Raw genomic sequence first — 14,213 nt, 5'->3', positions numbered from 1 at the left:
GTCTCTTGCTGTCGTTTTCTCGTTCTCGTTTTCTCGCTCTCGCTCTCGTTTTCTCGCTCTCGCTCTCGTTCTCTCTCTCTCTCTCGCTCTCGTTTTGTCTCTTGCTGTCGTTTTCTCGTTCTCGTTTTCTCGCTATCGCTCTCGTTGTCGCTCTCGCTCTCGTTCTCGTTTTCCCTATCTCTCGCTCTCGTTTTCTCGCTCTCGCTCTCGTTTTCTCGCTCTCGTTCTCTCTCGCTCTCGTTCTCTCTCGCTCTCGTTTTCTCTCTCATTCTCGTTCTCTCTCGCTCCTGTTTTCTCTCTCTCGCTCCTGTTTTCTCTCTCTCGCTCCTGTTTTCTCTCTCTCGCTCCTGTTTTCTCTCTCTCGCTCCTGTTTTCTCTCTCTCGCTCCTGTTTTCTCTCTCGCTCCTGTTTTCTCTCTCTCTCGCTCTCGTTCTCTCGCTCTCGTTTTCGTTCTCTCGTTCTCGTTCTCTCTCTCTTGCTCTCGTTTTCTCGTTCTCGCTCTCGTTCTCGTTCTCTCGCTCTCGTTTTCCCTCTCTCTCGCTCTCGTTTTCGCGCTTGCTCTCGTTTTTGCGCTTGCTCTCGTTCTCGTTCTCTCGTTCTCGTTCTCGTTCTCTCGCTCTCGTTTTCTCGCTCTCGCTCTCGTTTTCTCGCTCTCGCTCTCGTTCTCGTTCTCTCTCTCTCTCTCTCGCTCTCGTTTTGTCTCTTGCTGTCGTTTTCTCGTTCTCGTTTTCTCGCTATCGGTCTCGTTTTCGCTCTCGTTTTCCCTCTCTCTCGCTCTCGTTTTCGCTCTCGCTCTCGTTTTCGCTCTCGCTCTCGTTTTCTCGTTCTCTCTCGCTCTCGTTCTCTCTCGCTCTCGTTCTCTCTCGCTCTCGTTCTCTCTCGCTCTCGTTCTCTCTCGCTCTCGTTCTCTCTCGCTCTCGTTTTCTCTCGCCCTCCTGTTTTCTCTCTCGCCCTCCTGTTTTCTCTCTCGCCCTCCTGTTTTCTCTCTCGCCCTCCTGTTTTCTCTCTCGCCCTCCTGTTTTCTCTCTCGCCCTCCTGTTTTCTCTCTCGCCCTCCTGTTTTCTCTCTCGCCCTCCTGTTTTCTCTCTCGCCCTCCTGTTTTCTCTCTCGCCCTCCTGTTTTCTCTCTCGCCCTCCTGTTTTCTCTCTCGCCCTCCTGTTTTCTCTCTCGCCCTCCTGTTTTCTCTCTCGCCCTCCTGTTTTCTCTCTCGCCCTCCTGTTTTCTCTCTCGCCCTCCTGTTTTCTCTCTCGCCCTCCTGTTTTCTCTCTCGCCCTCCTGTTTTCTCTCTCGCCCTCCTGTTTTCTCTCTCGCCCTCCTGTTTTCTCTCTCGCCCTCCTGTTTTCTCTCTCGCCCTCGTTTTATCTGTCGTTCTCGTTCTCTCGCTCCTGTTTTCTCTCTCTCTCTCTCTCGTTTTCTCTCTCTCTCGCTCTCGTTTTCGCGCTTGCTCTCGTTTTCTCTCTCGCTCTCGTTCTCGCTCTCTCGCTCTCATTCTCGCTCTCGTTTTCTCTCTCGCTCTCGTTTTCTCTCTCTCTCGCTCTCGTTTTCGCGCTTGCTCTCGTTTTCGCGCTTGCTCTCGTTTTCGCGCTTGCTCTCGTTCTCGTTCTCTCGTTCTCGTTCTCTCGCTCTCGTTTTCTCTCTCGCTCTCGTTTTCTCTCTCTCTCGCTCTCGTTTTCGCGCTTGCTCTCGTTTTCGCGCTTGCTCTCGTTTTCGCGCTTGCTCTCGTTCTCGTTCTCTCGTTCTCGTTCTCTCGCTCTCGTTTTCTCTCTCGCTCTCGTTTTCTCTCTCTCTCGCTCTCGTTTTGTCTCTTGCTCTCGTTTTATCTGTCGTTCTCGTTCTCTCGCTCCTGTTTTCTCTCTCTCGCTCCTGTTTTCTCTCTCTCGCTCCTGTTTTCTCTCTCTCGCTCCTGTTTTCTCTCTCTCGCTCTCGTTTTCTCTCTCTCTCGCTCTCGTTTTCGCGCTTGCTCTCGTTTTCGCGCTTGCTCTCGTTCTCGTTCTCTCGTTCTCGTTCTCTCGCTCTCGTTTTCTCTCTCGCTCTCGTTTTATCTGTCGTTCTCGTTCTCTCGCTCCTGTTTTCTCTCTCTCGCTCCTGTTTTCTCTCTCTCTCGCTCCTGTTTTCTCTCTCTCTCGCTCTCGTTTTCTCTCTCTCTCGCTCTCGTTTTCGCGCTTGCTCTCGTTTTCTCTCTCGCTCTCGTTTTCTCTCTCGCTCTCGTTCTCGCTCTCTCGCTCTCATTCTCGCTCTCGTTTTCTCTCTCGCTCTCGTTTTCTCTCTCTCTCGCTCTCGTTTTCTCTCTCTCACGCTCTCGTTTTCGCGCTTGCTCTCGTTTTCGCGCTTGCTCTCGTTTTCGCGCTTGCTCTCGTTCTCGTTCTCTCGTTCTCGTTCTCTCGCTCTCGTTCTCTCGCTCTCGTTTTCTCTCTCGCTCTCGTTTTCTCTCTCTCTCGCTCTCGTTTTGTCTCTTGCTCTCGTTTTATCTGTCGTTCTCGTTCTCTCGCTCCTGTTTTCTCTCTCTCGCTCCTGTTTTCTCTCTCTCGCTCTCGTTTTCTCTCTCTCTCGCTCTCGTTTTCGCGCTTGCTCTCGTTTTCGCGCTTGCTCTCGTTCTCGTTCTCTCGTTCTCGTTCTCTCGTTCTCGTTCTCTCGCTCTCGTTTTCTCTCTCGTTCTCGTTTTATCTGTCGTTCTCGTTCTCTCGCTCCTGTTTTCTCTCTCTCGCTCCTGTTTTCTCTCTCTCTCGCTCCTGTTTTCTCTCTCTCTCGCTCCTGTTTTTTCTCTCTCTCTCGCTCCTGTTTTCTCTCTCTCTCGCTCCTGTTTTCTCTCTCTCTCGCTCCTGTTTTCTCTCTCTCTCGCTCCTGTTTTCTCTCTCTCTCGCTCCTGTTTTCTCTCTCTCTCGCTCTCGTTTTCTCTCTCTCTCGCTCTCGTTTTCGCGCTTGCTCTCGTTCTCGTTCTCTCGTTCTCGTTCTCTCGCTCTCGTTTTCTCTCTCGCTCTCGTTTTCTCTCTCTCTCGCTCTCGTTTTGTCTCTTGCTCTCGTTTTATCTGTCGTTCTCGTTCTCTCGCTCCTGTTTTCTCTCTCGCTCCTGTTTTCTCTCTCTCTCGCTCCTGTTTTCTCTCTCGCTCCTGTTTTCTCTCTCTCTCGCTCCTGTTTTCTCTCTCGCTCCTGTTTTCTCTCTCTCTCGCTCCTGTTTTCTCTCTCTCTCGCTCCTGTTTTCTCTCTCTCTCGCTCCTGTTTTCTCTCTCTCTCGCTCTCGTTTTCTCTCTTTCTCGCTCTCGTTTTCGCGCTTGCTCTCGTTTTCTCTCTCGCTCTCGTTCTCGCTCTCTCGCTCTCATTCTCGCTCTCGTTTTCTCTCTTTCTCGCTCTCGTTTTCGCGCTTGCTCTCGTTTTCGCTCTCGTTCTCGCTCTCTCGCTCTCATTCTCGCTCTCGTTTTCTCTCTCGCTCTCGTTTTCTCTCTCTCTCGCTCTCGTTTTCTCTCGCTCACGTTTTTTCTCTCCCTCTCGCTCTCGTTTTGTCTCTTGCTCTCTTTATCTGTCGTTCTCGTTCTCTCGCTCCTGTTTTCTCTCTTGCACCTGTTTTCTCTCTCTCGCTCCTGTTTTCACTCTCTCTCGCTCTTGTTTTCTCTCTCTCTCGCTCTCGTTTTGTCTCTTGCTCTCGTTTTATCTCGCTCTCGTTTTCTCTGTCGTTCTCGTTCTCTCGCTCCTGTTTTCTCTCTCGCACCTGTTTTCTCTCTCGCTCTTGTTTTCTTTCTCTCTCGCTCTTGTTTTCTCTCGCTCTCGCTCTTGTTTTCTCTCTCGCTCTCGTTTTCTTTCTCTCGCTCTCGTTTTCTTTCTCTCGCTCTCGTTTGCTCTCTCTCGCTCTCGCTTTCTCTCGCTGTCGTTCTCGGTCTCGTTTTCTCTCTCTCGGTCTCGTTTTCTCTCTCTCGGTCTCGTTTTCTCTCTCTCGCTCTCGTTTTCTCTCTCTCGCTCTCGTTTTCTCTCTCTCGCTCTCGTTTTCTCTCTCGCTCCCGTTCTCGTTTTTTCTCTCTCGCTCTCGTTTTTTCTCTCTCGCTCTCGTTTTCTCTCGCGCTCGTTTTCCCTCTCTCGCTCTCATTTTCGCGCTTGCTCTCGTTTTCTCTCTCACTATTGTTCTCGTTCTCTCGCTCTCGTTCTCGTTCTCTCTCTCTCTCGCTCTCGTTTTGTCTCTTGCTCTCGTTTTCTCTCTCACTATCGTTCTCGTTCTCTCGCTCTCGCTCTCGTTCTCGTTCTCTCGCTCTCTCGCTCTCGTTTTGTCTCTTGCTCTCGTTTTCTCGCTCTAGTTTTCTCACTATCGCTCTCGTTTTCGCTCTCGTTCTCATTCTCTCGCTCTCGTTTTCCCTCTCGCTCTTGTTTTCGCGCTTGCTCTCATTTTCTCTCTTGCTCTCGTTCTCTCGCTCTCGTTTTCTCTCTCTCGCTCTCGTTTTGTCTCTTGCTCTCGTTTTATCTGTCGTTCTCGTTCTCTCGCTCCTGTTTTCTCTCTCGCACCAGTTTTCTCTCTCTCGTTCCTGTTTTCTCTCTCTCGTTCCTGTTTTCTCTCTGTCTCGCTCTCGTTTTCTCTCTCTCTCGCTCTCTTTCTCTCTCTCGCTCTCGTTTTCTTTCTCTCGCTCTCGTTTGCTCTTGCTCTCGTTTGCTCTCTCTCGCTCTCGCTTTCTCTCGCTGTCATTCTGTCTCGGTCTCGTTTTCTCTCTCTCGCTCTCGTTTTCTCTCTCTCTCGCTCTCGTTTTCTTTCGCTCGCTCTCGTTTGCTCTCTCTCGCTCTCGCTTTCTCTCGCTGTCATTCTGTCTCGGTCTCGTTTTCTCTTTCTCTCTCTCGCTCTCGTTTTCTCTCTCTCTCGCTCTCGTTTTCTCTCTCTCTCGCTCTAGTTTTCTCTCTCTCGCTCTCGTTTTCTCTCTCTCTCGCTCTCGTTTTCTCTCTCTCTCGCTCTCGTTTTCTCTCTCTCTCGCTCTCGTTTTCTCTCTCTCTCGCTCTCGTTTTCTCTCTCTCGCTCTCGTTTTCTCTCTCTCTCTCGCTCTCGTTTTCTCTCTCTCTCTCGCTCTCGTTTTCTCTCTCTCGCTCTCGTTTTCTCTCTCTCGCTCTCGTTTTCTCTCTCGCTCTCGTTTTCTCTCTCTCTCGCTCTCGTTTTCGCTCTCGCTCTCGTTTTCGCTCTCGCTCTCGTTTTTGCTCTCGCTCTCGTTTTCTCTCTCTCTCTCTCTCTCGTTTTCTCTCTCTCTCTCGCTCTCGTTTTCTCTCGTTCTCGTTTTCTCTCGCTCTCGTTTTCTCTCGCTCTCGTTTTCTCTCGCTCTCGCTCTCGTTTTCTCTCTCGCTCTCGTTTTCTCTCTCGCTCTCGTTTTCTCTCTCGCTCTCGTTTTCGCTCTCGCTCTCGCTCTCGTTTTCTCTCTCTCTCGCTCTCGTTTTCTCTCTCTCTCGCTCTCGTTTTCTCTCTCTCTCGCTCTCGTTTTCTCTCGCTCTCGTTTTCTCTCGCTCTCGTTTTCTCTCGCTCTCGTTTTCTCTCGCTCTCGTTTTCTCTCTCGCTCCTGTTTTCTCTCTCGCTCCTGTTTTCTCTCTCTCTCTCTCTCTCGTTTTCTCTCTCTCTCGCTCTCGTTTTCTCTCGCTCTCGTTTTCTCTCGCTCTCGTTTTCTCTCGCTCTCGTTTTCTCTCGCTCTCGTTTTCTCTCGCTCTCGTTTTCTCTCGCTCTCGCTCTCGTTTTCTCTCTCGCTCTCGTTTTCGCTCTCGCTCTCGTTTTCGCTCTCGCTCTCGCTCTCGTTTTCGCTCTCGCTCTCGTTTTCTCTCTCTCTCTCTCTCGTTTTCTCTCTCTCTCGCTCTCGTTTTCTCTCGCTCTCGTTTTCTCTCGCTCTCGTTTTCTCTCGCTCTCGTTTTCTCTCTCGCTCTCGTGTTTTCTCTCTCGCTCTCGTGTTTTCTCTCTCGCTCTCGTGTTTTCTCTCTCGCTCTCGTTATCGTTCTCTCGCTCTCGTGCTCTCTCGTTCTCGCTCTCGTTTTCTCTCTCGCTCTCGTGTTTTCTCTCTCGCTCTCGTGTTTTCTCTCTCGCTCTCGTGTTTTCTCTCTCGCTCTCGTGTTTTCTCTCTCGCTCTCGTTATCGTTCTCGCTCTCGTGCTCTCTCGTTCTCGCTCTCGTTTTCTCTCTCGCTCTCGTTTTCTCTCTCGCTCTCGTTTTCTCTCTCTCTCGCTCTCGTTTTCTTTCTCTCGCTCTCGTTTTCTCACTCTCACTCTCGTTTTCTCTTTCGTTCTCGTTCTCTCGCTCTCGTTCTCGTTCTCTCGCTCTCGTTTTCTCTCGCTCTCGTTTTCTCTCTCTCTCGTTCTCGTTTTGTCTCTTGCTCTCGTTTTATCTGTCGTTCTCGTTCTCTCTCGCTCCTGTTTTCTCTCTCGCTCTCGTGTTTTCTCTCTCGCTCTCGTGTTTTCTCTCTCGCTCTCGTGTTTTCTCTCTCGCTCTCGTTATCGTTCTCTCGCTCTCGTGCTCTCTCGTTCTCGCTCTCGTTTTCTCTCTCGCTCTCGTTTTCTCTCTCGCTCTCGTGTTTTCTCTCTCGCTCTCGTGTTTTCTCTCTCGCTCTCGTGTTTTCTCTCTCGCTCTCGTTATCGTTCTCTCGCTCTCGTGCTCTCTCGTTCTCGCTCTCGTTTTCTCTCTCGCTCTCGTTTTCTCTCGCTCTCGTTTTCTCTCGCTCTCGTTTTCTCTCGCTCTCGTTTTCTCTCTCGTTATCGTTCTCTCTCGCTCTCGTGCTCTCTCGTTCTCGCTCTCGTTTTCTCTCTCGCTCTCGTTTTCTCTCTCGCTCTTGTTTTCGTTCTCTCGCTCTCGTTTTCTCTGTCGTTCTCGTTCTCTCTCGCTCCTGTTTTCTCTCTCGCTCCTGTTTTCTCTCTCTCGCTCCTGTTTTCTCTCTCTCGCTCCTGTTTTCTCTCTCTCGCTCCTGTTTTCTCTCTCTCGCTCTCGTTTTCTCACTCTCGCTCTCGTTCTCTCGCTCTCGTTTTCTCTCTCTCTCGCTCTCGTTTTCTCTCTCGCTCTCGTTTTCTCTCTCTCTCGCTCTCGTTTTCTCTCTCGCGCTCTCGTTTTATCTCGCTCTCGTTTTATCTCGCTCTCGTTTTATCTCGCTCTCGTTTTATCTCGCTCTCGTTTTATCTCGCTCTCGTTTTATCTCGCTCTCGTTTTATCTCGCGCTCGTTTTATCTCGCGCTCGTTTTATCTCGCGCTCGTTTTCACTCTCTGGCTCTCGTTTTCTATCTTTCGCTCTCGTTTTCTCGTTCGCTCTCGCTCTCGTTTTCTCTCTCGCTCTCGTTTTCTCTCTCTCGCTCTCGTTTTCTCGCTCTCGTTTTCTCTCGCTCTCGTTTTCTCTCTCGTTCTCGTTCTCTCTCGCTCTGTTTTCTCTCTCTCGCTCTCGTTTTCTCTCTCTCGCTCTCGTTTTCTCTCTCGCTCTCGTTTTCTCTCTCGCTCTCGTTTTCTCTCTCGCTCTCGTTTTCTTTCTCTCGCTCTCGTTTTCTCAATCTCACTCTCGTTTTCTCTTTCGTTCTCGTTCTCGCTCTCGTTCTCATTCTCTCGCTCTCGTTTTCTCTCTCTCTCGCTCTCGTTTTATCTCGCTTTCGTTATCGTTCTCTCTCGCTCTCGTGCTCTCTCGTTCTCGCTCTCGTTTTCTCTCTCGCTCTCGTTTTCTCTCTCGCTCTCGTTTTCTCTCTCGCTCTCGTTTTCTCTCGCTCTCGTTTTCTCTCGCTCTCGTGTTTTCTCTCTCGCTCTCGTGTTTTCTCTCTCGCTCTCGTGTTTTCTCTCTCGCTCTCGTGTTTTCTCTCTCGCGCTCGTGTTTTCTCTCTCGCGCTCGTGTTTTCTCTCTCGCGCTCGTGTTTTCTCTCTCGCGCTCGTGTTTTCTCTCTCGCGCTCGTGTTTTCTCTCTCGCTCTCGTTTTCTCTCTCTCTCGCTCTCGTTTTCTCTCTCTCGCTCTCGTTTTTTCTCGTTTTCTCTCTCGCGCTCTCGTTTTCTCGCTCTCGTTTTTTCTCGCTCTCGTTTTCTCTCTCTCGTTTTCTCTCTCTCGCTCTCGTTTTCTATCTTTCGCTCTCGTTTTCTCTCTCTCTCGTTTTCTCGTTCGCTCTCGTTTTCTCTCTCTCTCGCTCTCTTTCTCTCTCTCGCTCTCGTGTTTTCTCTCTCGCTCTCGTTTTATCTCGCTCTCGTTTTATCTCGCTCTCGTTTTCTCTCTCGCTCTCGTTTTCTCTCGCTCTCGTTTTCTCTCTCGTTCTCGTTCTCTCTCGCTCCTGTTTTCTCTCTCTCGCTCTCGTTTTCTCTCTCTCGCTCTCGTTTTCTCTCTCGCGCTCTCGTTTTCTCGCTCTCGTTTTATCTCGCTCTCGTTTTATCTCGCTCTCGTTTTATCTCGCTCTCGTTTTATCTCGCTCTCGTTTTATCTCTCGCTCCTGTTTTCTCTCTCGCTCTCGTTTTCACTCTCTCGCTCTCGTTTTCTATCTTTCGCTCTTGTTTTCTCTCTCTCGTTTTCTCGTTCGCTCTCGCTCTCGTTTTCTCTCTCTCTCGCTCTCGTTTTCTCTCTCTCGCTCTCGTTTTCTCGCTCTCGTTTTATCTCGCTCTCGTTTTCTCTCGCTCTCATTTTCTCTCTCGTTCTCGTTCTCTCTCGCTCCTGTTTTCTCTCTCTCGCTCTCGTTTTCTCGTTCGCTCTCGTTATCGTTCTCTCTCGCTCTCGTGCTCTCTCGTTCTCGCTCTCGTTTTCTCTCTCGCTCTCGTTTTCTCTCTCGCTCTTGTTTTGTCTCGCTCTCGTTTTCTCTCTCGCGCTCTCGTTTTCTCTCTCTCGTTCTCGCTCTCGTTTTATCTCGCTCTCGTTTTATCTCGCTCTCGTTTTATCTCGCTCTCGTTTTCTCTCTCGCTCTCGTGTTTTCTCTCTCGCTCTCGTGTTTTCTCTCTCTCGCTCTCGTTTTCTCTCTCTCGCTCTCGTTTTCTCTCTCTCGCTCTCGTTTTCTCTCTCGCTCTCGTTTTATCTCGCTTTCGTTATCGTTCTCTCTCGCTCTCGTGCTCTCTCGTTCTCGCTCTCGTTTTCTCTCTCGCTCTCGTTTTCTCTCTCGCTCTCGTTTTCTCTCTCGCTCTCGTTTTCGTTCTCTCGCTCTCGTTTTCTCTGTCGTTCTCGTTCTCTCTCGCTCCTGTTTTCTCTCTCGCTCCTGTTTTCTCTCTCGCTCCTGTTTTCTCTCTCGCTCCTGTTTTCTCTCTCTCGCTCTTGTTTTCTCACTCTCGCTCTCGTTCTCTCGCTCTCGTTTTCTCTCTCTCTCGCTCTCGTTTTATCTCGCTTTCGTTATCGTTCTCTCTCGCTCTCGTGCTCTCTCGTTCTCGCTCTCGTTTTCTCTCTCGCTATCGTTTTCTCTCTCGCTCTCGTTTTCTCTCTCGCTCTCGTTTTCGTTCTCTCGCTCTCGTTTTCTCTGTCGTTCTCGTTCTCTCTCGCTCCTGTTTTCTCTCTCGCTCCTGTTTTCTCTCTCTTGCTCTTGTTTTCTCACTCTCGCTCTCGTTTTCTCTCTCTCTCGCTCTCGTTTTATCTCGCTTTCGTTATCGTTCTCTCTCGCTCTCGTGCTCTCTCGTTCTCGCTCTCGTTTTCTCTCTCGCTATCGTTTTCTCTCTCGCTCTCGTTTTCTCTCTCGCTCTCGTTTTCGTTCTCTCGCTCTCGTTTTCTCTGTCGTTCTCGTGTTTTCTCTCTCGCTCTCGTGTTTTCTCTCTCGCTCTCGTGTTTTCTCTCTCGCTCTCGTGTTTTCTCTCTCGCGCTCGTGTTTTCTCTCTCGCGCTCGTGTTTTCTCTCTCGCGCTCGTGTTTTCTCTCTCGCGCTCGTGTTTTCTCTCTCGCTCTCGTGTTTTCTCTCTCGCGCTCGTGTTTTCTCTCTCGCGCTCGTGTTTTCTCTCTCGCGCTCGTGTTTTCTCTCTCGCGCTCGTGTTTTCTCTCTCGCGCTCGTGTTTTCTCTCTCGCGCTCGTGTTTTCTCTCTCTCTCGCTCTCGTTTTCTCTCTCTCGCTCTCGTTTTCTTTCGCTTGCTCTCGTTTTCTCGCTCTCGCTCTCGTTTTCTCTCTCGCGCTCTCGTTTTCTCGCTCTCGTTTTATCTCGCGCTCGTTTTCTCTCTCTCGTTTTCTCTCTCTCGCTCTCGTTTTCTCTCTCTCTCGTTTTCTCGTTCGCTCTCGTTTTCTCTCTCTCTCGCTCTCTTTCTCTCTCTCGCTCTCGTTTTCTCTCGCTCTCGTTTTCTCTCTCGTTCTCGTTCTCTCTCGCTCCTGTTTTCTCTCTCTCGCTCTCGTTTTCTCTCTCTCTCGCTCTCGTTTTCTCTCTCGCTCTCGTTTTCTCTCTCTCTCGCTCTCGTTTTCTCTCTCGCTCTCGTTTTCTCTCTCTCTCGCTCTCGTTTTCTCTCTCGCGCTCTCGTTTTCTCTCTCGCGCTCTCGTTTTCTCGCTCTCGTTTTCTCTCTCGCGCTCTCGTTTTCTCGCTCTCGTTTTATCTCGCTCTCGTTTTATCTCGCTCTCGTTTTATCTCGCTCTCGTTTTATCTCGCTCTCGTTTTCTCGTTCTCTCTCGCTCTCGTGTTTTCTCTCTCGCTCTCGTGTTTTCTCTCTCGCTCTCGTTCTCTCTCTCGCGCTCTCGTTTTCTCTCTCTCGTTCTCGCTCTCGTTTTATCTCGCTCTCGTTTTCTCTGTCGTTCTCGTTCTCTCTCGCTCTCGTGTTTTCTCTCTCGCTCTCGTTTTCTCTCTCGCTCTCGTGTTTTCGTTCTCTCGCTCTCGTTTTATCTCGCTTTCGTTATCGTTCTCTCGCTCTCGTGCTCTCTCGTTCTCGCTCTCGTTTTCTCTCTCGCTCTCGTGCTCTCTCGTTCTCGCTCTCGTTTTCTCTCTCGCTCTCGTGCTCTCTCGTTCTCGCTCTCGTTTTCTCTCTCGCTCTCGTGCTCTCTCGTTCTCGCTCTCGTTTTCTCTCTCGCTCTTGTTTTCTCTCTCGCTCTCGTTTTCTCTCTCGCTCTCGTTTTCTCTCGCTCTCGTTTTCTCTCGCTCTCGTTTTCGTTCTCTCGCTCTCGTATCTTGCTCTCATTTTCTCTGTCGTTCTCGTTCTCTTGCACTCTTGTTTTCTCGCTCCTGTTTTCTGTCTCGCTCCTGTTTTCTCTCTCTCTCGCTCTCGTTTTCTTTCTCTTGCTCTCGTTTTCTTTCTCTCGCTTTCGTTTTCTCTCTCTCGTTCTCTCGCTCTCGTTTTCTGACGCTCTCGTTTTCTTTCTCGTTCTCTCTCGCTCCTGTTTTCTCTCTCGCTCTCGTTTTCTCTCTCTCGCTCTCGTTTTCTCTCTCTCGCTCTCGTTTTCTCTCTCTCGCTCTCGTTTTCTCTCGCTCGCTCTCGTTTTCTTTCGCTCGCTCTCGTTTTCTTTCGCTTGGTCTCGTTTTCTCTCTCGCGCTCTCGTTTTCTCTCGCTCTCGTTTTCTCTCGCTCTCGTTTTCTCTCGCTCTCGTTTTCTCTCGCTCTCGTTTTCTCTCTCGTTATCGTTCTCTCTCGCTCTCGTGCTCTCTCGTTCTCGCTCTCGTTTTCTCTCTCGCTCTCGTTTGCTCTCGCTCTCGTTTGCTCTCGCTCTCGTTTTCTCGTTTTCTCTCTCTCTCGCTCTCGTTTTCTCTCTCTCGCTCTCGTTTTCTTTCGCTCGGTCTCGTTTTCTCGCTCTCGTTTTCTCTCGCTCTCGTTTTCTCTCGCTCTCGTTTTCTCTCGCTCTCGTTTTCTCTCGCTCTCGTTTTCTCTCGCTCTCGTTTTCTCGTTTTCTCTCTCTCTCGCTCTAGTTTTCTCTCTCTCGCTCTCGTTTTCTTTCGCTCGGTCTCGTTTTCTCGCTCTCGCTCTCGTTTTCTCTCTCTCGCTCTCGTTTTCTCTCGCTCTCGTTTTCTCTCTCGTTATCGTTCTCTCTCGCTCTCGTGCTCTCTCGTTCTCGCTCTCGTTTGCTCTCGCTCTCGTTTGCTCTCGCTCTCGTTTGCTCTCGCTCTCGCTCTCGTTTGCTCGTTTTCTCTCTCTCTCGCTCTAGTTTTCTCTCTCTCGCTCTCGTTTTCTTTCGCTCGGTCTCGTTTTCTCGCTCTCGCTCTCGTTTTCTCTCTCTCGCTCTCGTTTTCTCTCGCTCGCTCTCGTTTTCTTTCGCTTGGTCTCGTTTTCTCTCTCGCGCTCTCGTTTTCTCTCGCTCTCGTTTTCTCTCGCTCTCGTTTTCTCTCGCTCTCGTTTTCTCTCGCTCTCGTTTTCTCTCTCGTTATCGTTCTCTCTCGCTCTCGTGCTCTCTCGTTCTCGCTCTCGTTTTCTCTCTCGCTCTCGTTTGCTCTCGCTCTCGTTTGCTCTCGCTCTCGTTTTCTCGTTTTCTCTCTCTCTCGCTCTCGTTTTCTCTCTCTCGCTCTCGTTTTCTTTCGCTCGGTCTCGTTTTCTCGCTCTCGTTTTCTCTCGCTCTCGTTTTCTCTCGCTCACGTTTTCTCTCGCTCACGTTTTCTCTCGCTCTCGTTTTCTCTCGCTCTCGTTTTCTCGTTTTCTCTCTCTCTCGCTCTAGTTTTCTCTCTCTCGCTCTCGTTTTCTTTCGCTCGGTCTCGTTTTCTCGCTCTCGCTCTCGTTTTCTCTCTCTCGCTCTCGTTTTCTCTCGCTCTCGTTTTCTCTCTCGTTATCGTTCTCTCTCGCTCTCGTGCTCTCTCGTTCTCGCTCTCGTTTGCTCTCGCTCTCGTTTGCTCTCGCTCTCGTTTGCTCTCGCTCTCGTTTGCTCTCGCTCTCGTTTGCTCTCGCTCTCGCTCTCGTTTGCTCGTTTTCTCTCTCTCTCGCTCTAGTTTTCTCTCTCTCGCTCTCGTTTTCTTTCGCTCGGTCTCGTTTTCTCGCTCTCGCTCTCGTTTTCTCGCTCTCGCTCTCGTTTTCTCTCGCTCTCGTTTTCTCTCGCTCTCGTTTTCTCTCGCTCTCGTTTTCTCTCGCTCTCGTTTTCTCTCTCGTTATCGTTCTCTCTCGCTCTCGTGCTCTCTCGTTCTCGCTCTCGTGCTCTCTCGTTCTCGCTCTCGTTTTCTCTCTCGCTCTCGTTTTCTCTCTCGCTCTCGTTTTCTCTCTCGCTCTCGTTTTCTCTCTCGCTCTCGTGTTTCCTCTCTCGCTCTCGTGTTTTCTCTCTCGCTCTCGTTTTATCTCGCTTTCGTTATCGTTCTCTCACTCTCGTGCTCTCTCGTTCTCGCTCTCGTTTTCTCTCTCGCTCTTGTTTGCTCTCGCTCTCGTTTTCTCTCGCTCTCGTTTTCTCTCTCGCTCTCGTTTTCTCTCTCGCTCTCGTTTTCTCTCGCTCTCGTGCTCTCTCGTTCTCGCTCTCGTTTTCTCTCTCGCTCTTGTTTGCTCTCGCTCTTGTTTGCTCTCGCTCTCGTTTTCTCTCGCTCTCGTTTTCTCTCTCGCTCTCGTTTTCTCTCTCGCGCTCTCGTTTTCTCTCTCTCGTTCTCGCTCTCGTTTTATCTCGCTCTCGTTTTATCTCGCTCTCGTTTTATCTCGCTCTCGTTTTATCTCGCTCTCGTTTTATCTCGCTCTCGTTTTCTCTCTCGTTATCGTTTTCTCTCGCTCTCGTGCTCTCTCGTTCTCGCTCTCGTTTTCTCTCTCGCTCTCGTTTTCTCTCTCGTTATCGTTCTCTCTCGCTCTCGTTTTCTCTCTCGCTCTCGTTTTCTCTCTCGCTCTCGTTTTCTCTCTCGTTATCGTTCTCTCTCGCTCTCGTGCTCTCTCGTTCTCGCTCTCGTTTTCTCTCTCGCTCTCGTTTTATCTCGCTCTCGTTTTATCTCGCTCTCGTTTTATCTCGCTCTCGTTTTCTCTCTCGCTCTCGTTTTCTCTCTCGCTCTCGTTTTCTCTCGCTCTCGTTTTCTCTCTCGCTCTCGTTTTCTCTCTCGCTCTCGTGCTCTCTCGTTCTCGCTCTCGTTTTCTCTCTCGCTCTCGTTTTTGTTCTCTCGCTCCTGTTTTCTCTCTCGCTCCTGTTTTCTCTCTCGCTCCTGTTTTCTCTCTCTCGCTCTCGTTTTCTCACTCTCACTCTCGTTTTCTCTTTCGGTCTCGTTCTCTCGCTCTCGTTCTCGTTCTCTCGCTCTCGTTTTCTCTCTCGCTCTCGTTTTCTCTCTCTCTCGCTCTCGTTTTATCTCGCTTTCGTTATCGTTCTCTCTCGCTCTCGTGCTCTCTCGTTCTCGCTCTCGCTCTCGTTTTCTCTCTCGCTCTCGTTTCCTCTCGCTCTCGTGTTTTCTCTCTCGCTCTCGTGTTTTCTCTCTCGCTCTCGTGTTTTCTCTCTCGCTCTCGTTTTATCTC

General features: G+C 50.3%; 2 protein-coding genes across 6 annotated transcripts in view; one reads left to right on the top strand and one right to left on the bottom strand.

Annotated features, from left to right (window-relative positions):
- usp34 (ubiquitin specific peptidase 34) overlaps window positions 1–14,213 on the top strand; it is a 472,579-nt gene that overhangs the window by 172,310 nt on the left and 286,056 nt on the right. The window lies entirely within an intron of this gene.
- The window catches only part of LOC132819259 (octapeptide-repeat protein T2-like), a gene marked incomplete at its 3' end in the record, with an annotated part of 53,955 nt that overhangs the window by 4,690 nt on the left and 35,052 nt on the right, over window positions 1–14,213 (bottom strand). The window contains exon 2 of the mRNA XM_060830686.1: window positions 2,296–2,456. Coding sequence (XP_060686669.1) covers window positions 2,296–2,456 — 161 coding nt within the window. The remainder of the gene's footprint in view (window positions 1–2,295; window positions 2,457–14,213) is intronic.

This window comes from Hemiscyllium ocellatum, chromosome 10, assembly GCF_020745735.1.
Source record: "Hemiscyllium ocellatum isolate sHemOce1 chromosome 10, sHemOce1.pat.X.cur, whole genome shotgun sequence".
NCBI lineage: Eukaryota > Metazoa > Chordata > Chondrichthyes > Orectolobiformes > Hemiscylliidae > Hemiscyllium > Hemiscyllium ocellatum.
This window is presented reverse-complemented; position numbering and strand designations above follow the sequence as displayed.